The sequence below is a fragment of the Danio rerio genome, chromosome 13 (genome assembly GCF_052040795.2).
Source record: "Danio rerio strain M-AB ecotype USA chromosome 13, GRCz13ab, whole genome shotgun sequence".
Classification (NCBI taxonomy): Eukaryota; Metazoa; Chordata; class Actinopteri; order Cypriniformes; family Danionidae; genus Danio; species Danio rerio.
In genome coordinates, this window is record NC_141033.1 from 31,860,435 (window position 1) to 31,879,256 (window position 18,822).

Sequence of the window (18,822 nt, forward strand, 5' to 3'; positions counted from 1 at the left end):
TCTTACAACTGGGATCGATGACATGACTTTTGTCAGGTAGTGTAGTATAGGACATTACTTTTACTGTAAATAAAAAAAATATGTTCTTTAGGTTATTTTGCTTGGTCTTAGTTTCAGTTGTTTTCCAATTTTTATACTTAAAGGTACTGTATGTATGATTGACATCAACTGAAAAATGAAGATATTGCACTCTAAATTTCAAAATATTGGAGTAGGGTTTTTTTTTTTTTTCATTCTCTTCAGGCTTGACTTACTCCCAGGATGCCAACACCAACAGCGAGCGTGCCTGACAATACTAACACTATAAACTGCTTGTTTATTTTTTACGTTAGTAATATTTGTATTTTTTGCCAATTAAAACCACCTCATGTGAATTTTTATGGCTTTGAATCTGTATCTTCTTTTAGGGGCTGCTCCTGTTCTTCACATGCCACATTTTAGCCTGCAACAGCAAACACATTATGCTATTTTTTTAAAATTAGAGTCAAAAACTTAAATACAGCACATTTAAAGGCAAGGACTGACTTTGTTTATAAAATAAACTAATCAAGCTATGAATGTAACACCTTTTAATCTGTAAAACATATTGAATTTAGAAATGCTTATTTTGTTAATTTTTATTATTATTTTTTTACTATTTTGACTTGTAATAAAGAATAATTTTTAAATTGTTGAACATTTTAGCCTTAAATATTTGGTTCACCCATATAATTATATATAAATACATTTCTCGATTTATTTTCTTTTTTAGATAAAAAATGTTAGAAAAATAAAATAACTATCCTTTTATTGCCCAGGCATTACATACCAAGCATAATATGTCATGCACACACATAATATAGCATCACCAATAAAAACCTGCCATTTTGTTTCCATTTATACACTGGAAAATCAATAACATAAAATAAAGTAATGACCCCGCTCTGAATTCTTATTGGTTGGAATGGATGGAGATTGTAGTATGTTATCTAACAGGTTCTGGTCGGCCAGTATAAGTGGGAATGAAGCAGGCCGTTTGATTTAGTGAGGTCTAAGTCCTGCAACCTCAGCTCAGGCCCATCCGGCCTGTCAGCTCTCCTCACTCATTAGACCCAGAGGAGCATTTTACGATGTCAAGCAGGTCATTACTTATGACAGCATTTAGTCAGGCCTCTTTGCGGGTGTATAAATGCTCCTTGGTTAAATTGTCAGACGAGGCTTCCCGTCCAGAAGAGCACTTCACCGCCTCTCTTTCCTCAACCCATTTGCATCTGTTCCAGGAATCCCATTTAATCAGCTGAGAACGCCCAGTAACCTTGATGAAACGGCCGATGACGGAGCATGCTGCCAATCGTGGCCAATATATTTGTAAATAAGTGCGTTGTAAATCTGTGTGAAGATAAAACAGTAGGGTATTTATTTAGGCTGAAATCACACAAGGTTGCTGAGCCAGCGCGAGCTGTTTTGACACCCTCTGCTGCAGATTGAATATCACCAAGTGCTGCTGTTTGCTTGCTCCGAGATCTATGGTGACGTTGGTTAGCTGTATTTTAACCCAGACGAAAAGTGCTCTGAAGGATTGTCTTTGTGTCTTTGCTTCTGCTTCTGTGATGTCATTCTTCTGTTGGAGATTCGCTTGTATTGCAAAATTACATTTTGGTAACCTTTGTGCAGTAGATCAAGCTTTGATTCTGCTTTTTCGGATATATATATTTAATATGTTTCTCTACTCTGAGACACCAAGGGTTTTATTTATTCATCTCTCTGAATTCAGCAGTTTTGATGCTCCAATTAATAGACTTATACAATGATTGCTGAGCTTTCCCATTAAAACTTAGTTAATAAGGGTAATATTGTATTTATTATTGTCATGTAGCTCACTAAGAATTAAAAGTTTGCTGCAAATTTACTTAACCTCTGGTCATCCAAAATAAGTATTTTTTTCTTAAGTCCAATTAGAGGATTTTGGTTAAAATTGCAGTCCCTAAAGCATAGTTCACCCAAAACTGAAATTTCACTCACTATTTACTCTCTTCCAAAGGCTTTACATCTTTACTAGTTTCTTTTTTTTTTATTGAACACAAAAGAAGATTCTTCGAAGAAAGCTGAAAACCTGTAACCATTGATTCCATAGTAGAAAAAACTAATAGATGGAAGGTTTCTAACAATGTTCAAAATATCTTCCTCTGTGTTCAACAAAAGAAAGTAAGTCAAACAGATTTATAACAAGTTAAGGGAAGTGTAAATGTGGACAGAATATTCATTTTGGTGAACTATTGCTTTAATTGGGAATTGTATTCAACCGCTACCATCACTTTGAGAGTGAAATGAAATGAACACCCCTGACACTTTTTTTTCAATACAATGAAGTCATATGAGGCAAAACAGTTGCAATAAACTGAACATTAAACCTCTGGTTTAGGTAACTGATTCAGGGATTGATTTCTGTTATCATGCAATGATATTATAGTTACACGGTTTTGTTTATAAAGCACCTAGTAATGTCATGAGTACACCCACATAGAATCTCCAAGCACAAAAATCTGCAGATTTTTAACCCATCGTTGAGTCTATTTATTTACTTGTGTAAATGTGTGTAAATTGATATTTATTTAGATTTTAAATGAGTTTCTGTACTATTATTGACAAATATATCGAAGTCCATATAATTTTTTTACAATACAGTTTGTGAAGTAATTTTTTTTGTCTTTGAGTGGATATATTTTATGAGAGACTTGCTTTGTTTACCAAATAAGTGGATATCATTGGATTTACATTGTAAACATATATATTTTTTTAAAGGTATTGATTTTTATTTAATCTATTCAGTTTTTAGTTAAGATACTCCCAAAATCATTCTGCATAAATCCACAGAATTTTTGTTTTTGTTTTTGTTTTTTACAAAATTCTCAGCAGAACTAGCAAAAAATGTGGTCACAATGTATTTAGATGGTCCGTTTGTTGAATTTAAGTTTTCATTTTATCTTCATGCCAACTAATTCTCATTAGATTATCCGTAGACTGTTGGGGTTAGGGTTAGTGTAAGTTGACATGTACTTGCTAAGTTTCTTATAGTCAGTTAAATGTCTGTTGAAATTTATCTATGACAGGCTCATAAGTTCTTTGGTCTACTGGACATTTTTTGAAGCTGCGGATTAAAGTTTATCATTTTGCAAATAATGTCCAGAGACCAATCATTATACTTAAGACATGAATTTGTTGTCATGAGCCATGGGTATTAATTGTATGTTTCCCGATATGATTTTTCGAAATTCAAAGGGAGACATACTAGACATTGATTTGTTTTTATTAATCATGAAAGAAGGACCAAAGTGTCACTCAACAACTACATTGTGTGTGGCTTGCAAGTGTGTAAATTAACAGCTAATATATAATTATTAAGCAAACTACCAAATAATTGTTTTAATTAAGTATGGTAAAACATTTTCTGTGTTTTATTTGCTAAACTCAAAAAGCAAGCAGTTTTTGTTGCTAAACCCCAGCAGCCTAGGATGCAGATTTTTATTTTCACCTATTGATGTTATTCTGACAGCAAGCCGTCCTTGCTTTTTTTTTTTCCTGACACGTGAATAATACTGTCTGAGACAAGTCGACAGCTGGGTTCAAGTGTCTTATTCAACAATATGGCTCTTTTTTTCTGACAGTTGTTTTCCATTAAATGGGGTTTGAGAAAAAAGCTCCAGAAGCAGAGAAACCAATGCATAAAGGCTTCATTATTTATTCTGTTTTGTATCAGACAGTTAACATCTGTTTTTTGTTTTTTTAATATTAGTATGAGGACATAGCATGTTAACGATGTCAGTTTTTAATTGGTTAAAGAGTTAAGGCATTAAATGAGAATTTTTTAACAAATGATCATGGTTTCCACAAAAAATAGCACAACTTCTAATTACTAGGACAATAATAATAAAATCATATCAAAAATAAAATTCTGAAGAATCATGTGGCACAATAATGTGGAATAATGATTGTTACAGGAATAATAAACATTTGATAGTGTAATAAAACAGAGCATATATTAAAATATTAAACCAAATGTATATTTTACAATTGTATTTATTGATATATTTATTAATTAATACATTTGATTAATTGCAGTTAATGAGCAAAGTACGTTTTGATATTTCTTTTGCAGGGTATGGAAAATGATGAAGTGCAGCATCTATTTAACACCATATTGCCAAAGATGGTGAAGCTGGTTTTGAACACACCCAAGATTTGCACTCAGGTAAGGCTCTGAATCATGCTGTCCTTCACATTGGCTGGGACAAACTGTGATGTTTTTGTAAATAGATCAGAAGTGATAATCGTGTCTGGCCAGTAAAGGTCAATGGGCCCAGCATGCTTTGGTATAAAACCAGTATCTAGTGAAGGACACGTCCACATGGCCCAAACAGACTCATTAAGACCTGGACTAATAGATGATTCACGTCAGTCAGCCTCATTTCTGACATCAGAAACAACACTTATTAGAATTATGTTCTTACATGTGGAATGAAGTTTTAGTTCACCCCAAATGAAAACTGTCATTGTTTACTCATCATCCAACAACGTAAGACCTCTGATAAACACAAGTAATTTTTTATTTTTTTTAATAAATCTGAGATATTTCTGATCTGCTTTTGAATGTCTTTTCACCCAAAACTCAAACTGTGGATTTAAATTTTTTTTTAAAAACATAGTAAATGTATATGAAACATGCTTTTATCCAAGTCCTCTGAAAATATACAATTATATTATGGAATGTATACATTTTAAGTAGTATTTTATTCACCGACATTATAAGCATTGCTCAGTAAACATAAGCAGAAGCTCATCTATAGAACAACAAATCTTGGTTCCTGCTTCTTCCAGAAGCTCAGAAGTGTTGGAGTGGCGTTGGTATTTTTAGTTCTCGTGCATCACGTAAGCAAGCCTAACCTTGCATGACCAAATATGAATGCTGCAAACATTGTTTGCTGATCAGAGTTTCTATGCAGATAAACACTTAAATTAAATCTTTCCTCAAAAAAATATCATATCTCCTCAGAAGACTTGGATTAAACCTCTCTGCTCATATGGATGTATTATTAATCTCTTTGTGAGAAAGCATCAGAGTTTTGGGTGAATACACTTTTAGTAGAGAGACAGAAATTTCACATTGTATTTTTACATTTTCTTTTGTATTCTGGAGGTAAACAGAAGGTCTTATGGTTTTAGAACAGCATAAAATGTGAGGAATGACAGAATTTTATTGTTTGACTGATCTAATAATCTGTTGTTCTTATTTTCTAGACCATTTTTATCTTAAGAAGTTAGACTAATACTAGGGGTGCTCCGATCGACTGGCCGGAGATCAGTATTGGCCGATAATCATATTTAATGTCTCGATCGCTACTCTCTGATATGGCCGATCTCATGAACCGATCTCAAATGTTTGTTTATATGTTTACAAGCAGAGGAAGATGCACATGCGCACCTGGGTTATACATACAGAAGCTACTGCATGTATTTAGGCCTTTTTTTTTTTATAAAATATCTGAGAGTTCTGTGTTTTGGACAATATTTTTATGCTCACTAAAACCTGGCTGGAAAATTAGATTAATTAAATTTTTAACATGAATATTTAATAATGTAACTTCTTGTAATCTAACTATTACAATAAACAGTAGTTTATCTTCTTTTAGTAAGTAATTGATTTATAGATGTGCATTTTAACTTCTTATGCATCAAATATGCGCTCCAAACTTTTTCTTCATTGCAATGTTGAATTCTTCTTTCATCATTTGCAATTTTGGCGTTTCCTAATTGCATTATTATTAAATTTTCTTAATTTTTTGTATCTATCTGTGCTATCTATCATGTTCTGTGAAGCTGCTTCTGACCATGACATGTTCACACCTAAATGGTTAAAAGAGACATGCTTAAAGGATTATATGTAGCATCCTTTATTTATTTTCTCAGGTAAGGACAAATCTCCACTTAAGCATTATACCCAGAGGGAAATTGTTCTGTTGGCTTGTGTTGGTTTTAATTCCTTTGTAGCTTATTTTATTCAATTCATTCTTTAAAGCGATTTTATACAGTGATTATTCAAATGCAGATTTGGAGTTGTTAGCAATAACAAATTGAAAAACCTTAATATAATGTCTCCAGGTTAATTTTTCTCATCATGGAAAAGGCCATAGAAACTGGCATGGCATTAAACACAAACAAACAAACAAACAGACTACTTTTGCATTTGAATTTACTACATGACCGTTAGAAAAGTATGTTCTATACCAGTGGTTCTCAAACTGTGGTACGTGTACCACTAGTGGTACGCGGGCTTCCTTCTAGTGGTACGCGGAGGAATGAAAAATGTCATGTACATGCTACATATATTTCAAAATGTATTAAAAATTATGTTTATAATGTGCCATATATGACATATAGCCTATTTCAGAGGTAATCTGCCACGTTTGTTTTACTGTGCAGAGTTATAGCTGCTTTACTGGGCCTACTGCGCTACTGTATTTCAATACTGCTCATTTTGGTGGTACTTGGAGAGACAATTTTTTTCTGAGGTGGTACTTAATGAAAAATTTTTGAGAACCACTGTTCTATACAGTATGAATTTGAGTAGTATGAATGGAAATCAAACATACTACATCTGCTACTTGCCTTTATCACACGACCAACCCACACCGTTGTGACGCTTCACTCCCATTTATGATTTTTCTAATGTGGTGTCATGGGATAGTGTACAGAATTTCCCTGGAAGTACTAGGTTATCTGGGTACTTTTCACATAGTTTTCACAAGTTTTTTTTTTTAATACTAAGAATTCAGACATGCTTCTCTGCTCACACATTGTTTTTTTACATACTACATAGTAGGGAATTATGCAATTTTTAGAAGCAGCCTTCATCTTTAGGTAAAATTAGACTGTTTACCCTTCAGACGAGCAGGTACTTAGCCATTAAATCAGTGTTTATGCAAGATCCTGAACAGATTTTATTTTAAGAACTCAAGAGTTTTTTTCCCCTTAAAAGTAATATCTCTTATCCCACAGCTGCACTCTCTATTTATAAACATTTTATAAATGTTAGCATTGATTAGTCGTCTATACTGCCCTTAAGAGTCTTTAAGTCCAATCAGTAGAGATGGATGACGCTAAACGTAAATGCTGCTGGCTGATGGTGGGATACAGCAGGGAACCTTAATTACTCCTGGCCATTTGCTTAATGTAATTCTGTCTCCCTGTTTGGTCAATTGCTAAACTAATTATCTTTGCCTCTCTCTCCTCTTCCACAGCCAATCCCGCTGCTTAAGACGAAGATGAATCAGTCCTTGACCATGTCACAGGAACAAATTGCCTGCCTTCTTGCCAATGCCTTCTTCTGTACATTTCCCAGACGCAACTCGCGCAAGTCTGAGTACGCCAACTACCCCGAGATCAATTTTTACAGGTACTGGCGTCTCACCGGAGACCTGTTACATATTTTGTAGGCTTAGTTATTGATTGTCTGAGGCTTTTAGTTTTCAGTCCAAATTAGGGTGTATGCGTAGGCTGTTAGGTAAGTCACGATTTGATTTAATTTTCCTTCCCATTATCTAGTAGTCGGTTTCTATTAGATTCACAATGGGTTTTGGCTTGTTAATGTGGCATAGACCAGGAGATTCAAATTTAATGAAGGCTCCTCTTCATCAAAATTACACTCCTACAGATAATCCACAATGTGATTTTTTATTTAGCGTGAACATCTGCACTGTTCTGACTTTGCCATCATTATATTTTTCTAATATTGAATCGTCCAACATATGCATGGAGTCCAGTTTTGGTTTTGAAAATAAGTTGAATACAAAATCATTGTAATATGAACTACTTTACACTTCAGATTCTGTGTCTAATCTTAAAAATGAATTTGTTTTTGGTTGACTTTGCAACTTCTTATTCGCTAATGTTTGGTTTGATGGATTTCTGTGGTTTTAAAGCATCTGTAGAGTAGACAATGTGTAGGAGTTTCTCTCCCTTTTTAAATTGCAGCTCTACAACAAAGCCACTCATGTGATACAGTACTTAAATCAAGCCTTTATGGGCTGATTAAAACAAATGAATGAGATGCTGGGGAGACTGATGTAAAGTACGTAGCCATCCATCTCTTGTCTGTCATCGTGCCTACTCGAACGTCTTCCTCTGATGAGCAGGATCTTCCTGCAGCAAGTGCTCATCTCGCGGCATGGAGATGTTGTTGATATTCAACACTGTTTTCTGAGAAGAGAAAGTGATCCAGTGACACAGCTTGACACACATTAGGTGTAAGCGGTGTTATGCCAATATGAAACAATTAGGTAATATCTCCAAAATTTGATTCTTAAATGTTAAAAAAAAAATTAGGTCCCACTTTATATTAAGTGGCCTTAACTAATATGTACTTACATAGGAACTAATGGTTTTTTACAATGTACTTATTGTGTAAATACATGTATTTACTGTGTACTTATGCTTGATTTAATACAAGTATGTAATTACATCTGTAATTAACATTTGTAATTACATTTGTAAAACACACTGTTGACCATCCCTTACACCTTAACCTACCCTTAAACCTACACATGCCACCAAACCTGTCCATAACCCAACCTCTATCCCAACTCAAAAGCACCACAAGTGTTCTCAAATACATCCTAAACACAGTAAGTACATTGTATTTTTTTTTTTTGATGTAAGTACATAGTAGTTAAGGACACTTAATATAAAGTGGGACCAAAAATTATGTAACTAAGAAAAAAAATGCAAAACTACAGTTTCAGTTGGAATAGAAAATATATAGAATATATACAAATTAAACCAATATTAAATATATACAATTGAAGTCAGAATTATTAACCCTATTATATATAATAATATAATTATTATTATATTAGTTTTTTTCAACGCATTTCTAACCAATAGTTTTAAAAATAAATTTTTAATAACTGATTTCTTTTATCTTTACAATGATGACAGTACATAATATTTTACTAGATATTTTTCAAGATATTGCTATTCAGCTTAAAGTCAAATTTAAAGGCTTAACTTGGGTAATTAGGCAAGTTAGGGTAATTAGGCAAATCATTGTATAACGATGATTGTTCTGTTGACAATTGAAAAAAAAATAGCTTAAAAGGTCTAATGATATTGATAATTGTATTTATATAAAAAATAATAAAACTGCTGTTTGCAAAAACTGCTGTCTAGCAAAAATAAAACAAATAAGACTTTGTCTAGAATAAAAAAAATATTACTGAATGTACTGTGAAAAATGTCATGCTCTGTTGTACATAATTTGAGAAATATTTGGGAGTTTGTTTTTGCAAAAAAAAAAATAATTTGTTAATTTTTTTTTCAGATCTTATTTTTGTGTTATGCAGTGTAGACAGCATGATTTGTGGAAATAACTACAACTTGAGCTTTTAGGTAGCTTTCAGAAATTATGTTTTTACATTTGAGAATTGGAAGAGTTCAATTTAAAAAAAGAAATTCAGAAAATGTCTAAAATGTGTTATCTGCTTTTATAAATGAACTTTATGAAGATGTGTTATCAGAATAGATGTGTAAATACTTTTAGCAGAAAGTCACAAATTCCACACTAATTAAATGTATTTCAAATACATAAAGAGTATGTTTGCAAGCTTGCTTTTAGATGGGCAAAATCACTATTACCACCAGTTCTATTAGCATATTCTGAATGTTAAAACTTTTCCTAACTAGTATAAATGTAAATCATATTTTAAAATGTGGTTACAAAATAGTGTCATAATGGGCCCTATTATAGACCCAGCGCAAGACGTGTTTGGCGCGATGTGTTGCTTTTTTCATTCCAGCGCAACAGTAATTTTCCCGTTTTGTGCCACGTTTAAATGGCACATCTATTTGCACCACTTTGTGAACTCATGGGTGTTCTGGTCTAGGAAAGAGGTGTTAAGGTGCGTTGCTATTTTGAGAAACTAAAATAGACTGTAAAATAGATCAGCTGAAAGATGGTCTAAAGTCCAGCGTAGAGCACATCAGTTGTGATCCTCGCTTACACATTGCATAATACACAAATAAGCAAACAAGCAAATATCTTTACAAATGAAAATGAATTAAAGGAATAAAATATTACAAAAATTATTATTTTCTACATAAATAAAAACCACTGCCTACATGCCTTCATCTTGGGTTTTTTTCAGTTTATTCACAACAACTTGCTTTTGTATAATGTTATTATGATTAGTAGTATTATTAATGATATTCATATTTATATTGTCTTATTAAAAACAAGCTTAGATTTGTCCACCTGTCAGGTTTTGGACCATATGGGGCTTAGCACATGTGTTTGGATATAACTTAAAAAGTTTTGGAAATTAAAACCTGAATTTAGAAATAGTTTTGAAACAAATCTTTGCGCTTAACAAACTAAATTAATTATGCAGGCTTATGAATGGTCTGTGCGTACAACACAGTTTCCTGATCCATGAATGAGAGAAAGAGAAAATAAAGAGGCCGAATGGAGAAGGCTCGTTCTTTATCCTCACGCTGCAGATGGTCTGTTTAACTGTTTTCTCACTAGTGAAGCGTTCAGATTTTTCGCTCACAAAGTCCGCCATGTAAACGGCAAATGCGCCATGGCGCGATGCAACTGACTCTTAAAGAGAATGGGAGATGAGACTCTGACTGGTTTATCACAAAACACAGCCATAACTCATTAAGAGAATAAGCTCAACCCTGTTAGACCAGAGCGTATTTTTCCGTCCTTAAAATAGCAAAAGTGGATTCGGACATGTCCTTAATGCTTTTGTGTCTTGTGCTTTAGACTTTGTGCCTAGATTGTTAAAATAGAGCCCATTGTTTTTTTCTAATTTATCTTGAGTTGTTAAAAATGTGAAACCAAATTTAACAAATATTCAATTTCATCATTCAGTTCAGTCACTGGAGCCTGTATTCATCAATGTGAAACATACTGAAATGTGATAATTTATTAGGAAATCTTAGTCCAAGTTTTGTTTGGCACCATCAGTTACAGTAGTTCAGCTAATAGAGGATAGGTAAATGAGTCAGGAAACCAGTTTGAAAAAAGTCATTATATTATTTTGATGATTGTAGCAGTGCAGTAATTAGACACTACATCTTTGATATAACTTTGGTCACAGCATTTGGCTTTTGTAAATGCCAGTCAAAGATAGTCTCTGGTGTATTAAAGTTGTTTTCATGCGAGTCAGAAAAGCAAAAGCATTCTTTAAAAGCTCTTTGGGAACACTGCCGGTGGTTGATCGTGCCACACACTTGCAGAAGAACGCAGCCCTCAGTTTTACTCTGTCATGCAGAGATGGCTATTGATTCCCCAGGCACTTCAAGTACTTTTACAACCTCCAAGACATACAGAGGATCTAAATATAATACATTTGGCTTGTTTCTGCCTTTATCTTTCCTGCTGGACGTAGTTAAAGTGCTCTAGATAATGAAGGTCCGAGAGATATCAGCATTAATCCTAATTGGGTTTAACAGGTGAACACAAGGTCACAGACTTTGTGCCAGCGTCATATGCAAACAAACAAGTTTAGTTTTATTGGAGCATTGTACAGGACATTGTGGGCCGTGCTTTTGGCTGTGCCGCAAAAAACAAGTTTCAGCAAGACCGCAGAGTGCCGAGATGTGCGGATCATTACGGTACGGCCCACTTTAATTGAGTGACTGTCCATCAGTTTACTCATTGGCTTGAGCACTGCTGCTATCAAGCACCAGGCAATTTAGAGATTGCTTGTTTGGCAGAGCTGTCAAAGTCTGCCCTCTGGGAAATGACATATAGACTGGCTGAAGATATATTTACTTTAGTTTCAAAATGTGCACATCAAAGCAAGCTTTCCGACGGTGCACCTGCAAAACTGTGAATACAGATTCATCAATGAAGCCTCAAGATTGTGATTGATTATACGGTAACCTGCTTTGGAGTCATAGGATCGGCTTATATCCTCAAGTTTGTAATTTTTTTTTTTTTATGTGAGGCTTTGTGTTGCACGTTGCATTAGCTGAATTATATTTAGGGGAAGATGAGTATTTCCTGCAGTTGAATATCACAAATTATTGAGAGTCACTTCTAAATGACTTTACTGAAACCATTTGGGCCAATTTACCCCACAGTTTTCATTTATTGAAAAACAATCCTAACAAAGAAATAACTTGGGTTGGCGAATCACCATTTATTATATATATATATATATATATATATATATATATATATATATATATATATATATATATATATATACATATACATATATATATATATATATATATATATATATACAGTATATTTATAAATAAATAATTAATTCACGAATTAGTTAATTGAAGCCTACTGTTTCAACTAGCTGACCCGCATGGTCTTTGTTTTACCCAAATCCAAATAAAATCTAAATAAATAAAGAGAAGTTGCACTCAAATTACCACCTGTCAATCGCTTTTTCCGCAGTACTCTGGCATGAATGGGCAGAGGGGTCTGTGTCATTATAATGACATCGACAAACTTGGTTGGTAAAAAAGGTGCACAACCAACCGGAACAAACCAACAGTATCTGAGGTTTTCGCTAAAATGACTGTTTACAAGCATGAAAGAGTAAAGCAGTGTACTGACGCTGTGACATGGTACCTGATAGATTCAAAAAACCGAAGAGTCGTTAGATAGAGACATGATTAATTAAATATCACGTTTAACAACTATAGTGAGATGCGATCCAGCGGTACATCCTTGATAAACTGTCCAACATGCACTGCTCTTTGGGGTTTTGTGCTCAAAGCACCGACTGACTGCCTAAAGCTCAGACATGCGCATATGTTGCAGTGCATGCCATAGTGTGTGTGGTTACGTGATGTTCGTTTTCAGCGGTATAGTGTGGATGGAAATATTTTCAGAAATGCTGCTGAAACACCAGTGTAGACATAGATCAGTTTTGTTCTAAAATGCCATTTTAAAATTAAGAGGTATTAGTGTAAACGGGGCGATATTTTTTGCAAGAGGGTTGTTGCTGCGATGGGGGCAGAGTGGAGGATCGCGATGACGACTCGGCATCTTGATGTCCATGTAACGAACAATGCCATTGTCTATTGACCTATTCCTAATATGTGCCCATAAATTTAAGCCACATTGTCTTCGAATACTTGTTGGTGTTCTGGTAACCCTATTTTACATATTTTTTTATATTTCATTCATTGTATTTCATGAGTTGGACTGGAATCACATGAAATCTCTTGGTTCTTTACCTAAATCTCAACGCTCACCTTTTTTGCAGGGACTGTAAATGTTTCTTTCATTCACTTTTAATTACTGTATCACTTACTGTGTTACAATTAGAATAATGCATGACAGACATATTTTTATTTGCTCATCAGATTAAAATGAATGCAGTTTTTTTTTGAGCCATGTCAAGTTTATTTATATAGTGCATTTTACATATACCAATAAGTTTGTTATTCCACTGATCACTATATCTTTAATATCTTGCATGTGCAAAAGATAAAATCTGATGTTAAAAGTAGAAAAGAAATGTTGTTGTGACCTTTGTTGCTTTGGTCCATCAAGAGCAAATGTAAATTTAATAGATTCACGATTCAAAGATTTGATTTGATTTGATATATTTATTCTGAACAGAAAATCATACACAAAACGATTCTTTAAACTAATAACATTTTAACATGGTAGAAATGGAGTAGGATGAAGCACAAGCTTATTATTTTCCCCACCCCATTACCACACACATCATTCGTCTATGGAATCAAACTTATTTCTTCTTTTACCTATCTCTTCTTTTAACATGAAACATATTTCATCCTTTTGGCATCTTTGACATATATGTTTGATTCCATTTGTGCATTTACTTTTTATAACATAGTCCCAAAAATATACATAGTATTGCAAACAACTATTAATTGAAATTTCACCATACCTTTCTCATTTTATTCTTTTTTAGTCACCTCTGTTCATCATTATATTCCTTTAATAATATATATTTATACAACTTTTTTAATTGATTATTATCCTGACAGTGTTTATTGTCATATGCACAGTAAGGTACAGGTTTCCTGTACAATGAAATTCTTTCTTTGCTACAGGTTTAGTGTACATCAAAAATATATAAAATATATTTAATATATTTAACAAAATATCCATGCAAAGAAGTAAACATACCAGAAGTATGAACTATAAAAATATATAGTAATTATAATAAAAGGTTTTCTACATACATAAATGTGTAATTAGGCATGGGCTGGTACAAGATTCTGACAGTATATTAACCTTAGATAATATTTTCACGGTTTCACAGTATTATGATTAGTGCTCCAAAATATACTCTTTTTAAATGCCTGGATAAAAACAATAGCTTTTTCCCCCTTTAAACATTTAAAATATTTTGGAGTGGTAAACATTTCAGGCTAAATAATTCAAATAAATAATTGACTTCTGCTATCATTAGTAGTTTAAAAAAACACACATTTCTTTGCAAATTTAAACAGCATCTTTGGATATCTTTTATGCTGGAGATACTTCTGTCTTAAAAAAAAAAAAAAAAAAAACGTTAATAAAAAAAATCTTACGCATACCTTAGAAACCGTATAGCAGTAAATTTTGGCTGTTTTAAAACCTTGACTTTTCTAAACCACAGTATACCTCGAAAACTGTCATCTTCCAATCCCTATTGGTAATGTAATATCACATACTGTGGTAGTCAACTAAAGGCTTGCATACATGACTAATGCTTGACTAGGGAGATCTTTGCATGGTGCGGCACGTTCTCAAATAAATCAAAATAACACCGACACATCTTGCCCTGCATTCTCCCATTGTTTCCCCCCTCTAATTTGGCCCTAGCAATTCCCAGCTTGTCATGTTATTAAAATCAGGTGAATAAAAAAATCCTTTCACAAGTGCTTGTCTTGTTAAATCAAATTGTATTTTCTCATACATTCCACTCATAAAGGTCAACAATCAGTTTCTAACTACAAAAAAAGCACCTATTTTCTGTCAATAACAGTTTGCCTTCTGGGTTTCATTACATAAAATCAGCTCCACCATCAAAAAGACTATATATAGGAGGCTTCAATAACTCCTGTCTTCCTTCCCAAAGGGCTTTTAGTGCATCAGCTTTTCCTCTGTCATTTTTATTTGTTCCCCTCTTTTTTCCCTTCCTTATTCCATTTAAATCAAGTGAGAGGAAGGATGAATGCAAGTGGAAGATGGTTAGTTTGAGGACTTCAGTCTTCTAAAAGGAGAAAGCCATTTGTTGGAAGCATCGCGGCTGATCACTGTAAGGCTTTTGCTATTTGGGACTTTTAAAAGCAAGCCTGCAGTTCTTTAATGGTCTTTAAAGGAATGAAGAAGTGTTCCTCCCTTTGTGAAATGGGACACGAGCGCAGCGCTGAGCCCGCAGGCAGGGCTCCGTATCATTGTTGTCCTGACTGAGAGGCCATCACAGGCAGCCGTGCTGAGCAAACAGGACTGGTGAGATGAAGCGGCAAAGTCCAATCACACGGAAGGCCTTTTTCTACTCGCGTGTTTCTAAGAATGACGCACTAACCTGGTACTGAAGCCTCTTTGACATCACTTTGACTTGGCAAACTAAACATCTCCCTCTAATGGTTGTCTATTAATGAGAGATAATATCAGGCATCTTAAAGTGAGCGGTTGTGTATTTATTCTAATAACTAATGAACATTTCTGTGTCTTGATCTTTTCACAGACTGTTTGAAGGCTCCTCTCAGCGCAAAATTGAGAAACTCAAAACCCTGCTGTGCTATTTCAGGAGAGTCACGGAATCTAGTAAGCCAAACTACACAAGAATCCATCCACACTGAAATAAATGCTAATGATTTTAATATTTGTTTTATTTCTAATTATATTATATTATTTATTTGTTTCACATTTTAGTGCCCACCGGCCTCGTCACATTCAAAAGACAGAGCTTGACCACTTTTCCTAAATGGGAAAGGTTTGTGCACTTAAATACTTTACGTTATTGTTGGTATATAGAGTGCAATATAGTGCCGACTTCATATTAAATTAGCAAATGAGGTATTGTGTATGTACAAAAGCATTTTATATGCAATTACAGTTGAAGTCAAAATTATTAGCCCACCTGAATTATTAGCCCCCTTGTTTATTTTTTCCCCCAATTTCTGTTTAACGGAGAGTAGATTATTATTTTTTTCAACACATTTCTAAACATAATAGTTTTAATAACTCATCTCTCATAACTGATTTATTTTATCTTTGTCATAATGACAGTCAATAATAATTAACTAGATAATTGTCAAGACACTTCTATACAGTTTAAAGTGACATTTAAAGGCTTAACTTGGTTAATTGGGTTAACTAGGCAGGTTAGGTTAGGGTAATTAAGCAAGTTATAATGATGGTTTGTTCTGTAGACTATCGAAAAAATATATAGCTTAAAGGAGCTAATAATTTAAACGGTAAAAGATTGCTTTTATTCTAGCTAAAGTAAAACCAATAAGACTTTCTCCAGAAGAAAAACATTATCAGACATACTGTGAAAATGTCTTTGTCTTGTTTAACATCTTTTGGGAAATATTTAAAAAAGCAAAACTAAATTCAAAGGGGGGCTAATAATTTTAAACTGTAGGTGTCTGCTTAAGTGTTTTATTTATCCTTTGTGATTATAAAATGGTAAAATATGGGTGGAATAATGCTTTCATCTAAATTAAACCGATAAATTAATTAAGTAAACTGATTGAAACCATTTTGCTGGCAAATGTAAAACCCTAATGGTTTAAAGGGTAGTAGCAAAATATAAAGATTAGAGATGATAACTTATTGTTTTGGGTCTGCTTTGTGATCCTTATTTTTTTTTTTTTTTGTCATGTGCCATCTCTTTCTGAGACATCTTTTTCTAAAAATGCATGATATGATTTGTTTGGTAAATGACTGAATGACATTTTAGGTTAGGATTTTATCTGTAGATCATGGTAAAAATAAAATATGATGGTTTATATATTAGTTTATTTGTTAGAATTTGTTTTGCTCACTTGTATGTGTAGCATACTTTTTTTTTTTTTTTACATAAGTGCTTCAATAAAGTGTATTTTATCTTTAATTTACAAATGAATTTCAGCAAAAACTTCCACCATCAAAAGCCCACAATCACCTTCAGCATTATATTTTTGTTAAAAATTGAAAATCTATACTAGATTAAATCTTCATGATTTACAAAAAGACGAGTTGTTTTTTTTTGTCTGTGTGTTATTAAAAAAGATTTACTTACAAACAAATCCTACCTTTATTTGTGAATGTGCTACAGCTAGAGGGCTCTCTGACATTTAAAGTAGTTCACAGAGATCAGTCCGTCACAAGGCGTCATGCTTGATAAATGAACTTTGGCACTGTGGAGTCACTTTGCCCAATTGCTTCCTCTGGCAGTGCAGACGAGACCAAACCGCCTCTCTGTTTTACTTATTAGAAAAAATCTCACCACTGAGATGGTTGTATTTCAGATTGCTTAATTCATGATTGTAGCCCTCCACTCCTAGTTCACGATAGCATTTTCAGCCCACCACTATTGTGATGCATGAATACATGAAAATATATTTGTAAAAAATGTACTAGAAAAAAAGAGAAGGTTTAAAAAAAGAGAGTGTTCATTCTGTGCTGTAGTGTTTTAACAGATTATTATTATTTTTTTTTTTATCTGTAGCTCGAAGTCTCCGCTCAGCCATCTTCACATCACCTGTAAGGGCACCATAGAGGATCAGGGCTATGGTATGCTGCAGGTGAGAGTCTCACTAGTGGCTAGTTTTCACTGTGATGTCTGTCAGATTCGAGATTACTTTGACTGACGTGGAAAACCTTTTGTGTTGTCCTTCCTCTCTCCTCAAGATGACATGTCTGCATAATTGTTAAAATACACATATTTTTATGGTAATTTTGGACTATTACTATACTATTCCAGCTTTGAGTCAAGCAGTTTATCTTAAACAAGAATGCACACCCATGCGTATATAATCAATGTATTTCATTCCAACTCATCTACCTCATCTACTTTGACATACATTTGTCAATACTTTATTACTAATTAAAAATAGCAAAATAAATATATAATAAATAAAATCTATATCTATACTAATGATGAATTTTATTGTCTATTAAGATATAGAAAAAATAACTAAGATTTCACTCAACGCTATACCTAAAATAGAATTTTCAAGTGTTCTCTTAATTTATGGTGGTGTGTTATTTTATTAGTTTCTGTTTTTGTTCCTCTTTTAGTTCTCTAAATGTAAGTTAAGCCCCGAACAGATCACACAAATTTGTCACAATTTCGGCACGATTTCCTTGACATAGGACATCAAGGAAAAATGTGCGTTGTGACATAACATTCTACCGTTTCTTTTTTTTGTAATGTGGCATAGTTCACAACAACCGATGCCATGCCTGTTAAGCCTCACGACACCATCACAGAATTGTTTCTCGTTCTTTATGACTTATTGGTGGGTCAGGGGTGGATAAGATCAATCATTGGTTATGCAAACTTTAACTACCTTTTCTAAAATATTAAAGTGTTTTAAGCAATTTTATCGGAGAGACTAGCACAAATGTGCAGACATCTCAATTTAACAATGAGTTTATGAGTTCTGTCATCCTCCCAACAAAGTTAGTTCTTCTGATGTAATCTTAGTTCCCGTTCAGTGCTGCAAATACATTTTAAAAGCATTTCCTGCTTATTTAAATTTGTCCTTAATTGTGAAAACAGTTTAATATAGGCTTCTCTGAAACTATTAATGTTTCACTTTATTTTTATTTAGGCTAGATTATTATTTTACTTAACAAAA

The 18,822-nt window shown here is 33.5% G+C and overlaps 1 protein-coding gene across 4 annotated transcripts in view; it reads left to right on the plus strand.

Moving 5' to 3' along the window:
• The window catches only part of parga (poly (ADP-ribose) glycohydrolase a), a 55,949-nt gene that overhangs the window by 19,478 nt on the left and 17,649 nt on the right, over window positions 1-18,822 (plus strand). For 2 of the 4 annotated variants that reach the window (XR_015506007.1, XM_087279474.1), the window contains exons 8-12: window positions 4,136-4,228; window positions 7,275-7,429; window positions 15,717-15,796; window positions 15,905-15,965; window positions 17,688-17,763. Coding sequence is in view for 2 of the 4 variants with exons in the window: in XM_087279474.1 (XP_087135600.1) it covers window positions 4,136-4,228; window positions 7,275-7,429; window positions 15,717-15,796; window positions 15,905-15,965; window positions 17,688-17,763 (465 nt within the window). In the remaining 2 variants the exon portion in view is untranslated. Of the gene's footprint in view, window positions 1-4,098; window positions 6,136-6,728; window positions 7,430-15,716; window positions 15,797-15,904; window positions 15,966-17,687; window positions 17,764-18,822 lie in introns of those variants that run through there. The other 2 variants (XM_087279475.1, XR_015506008.1) reach the window with 2 other exon arrangements.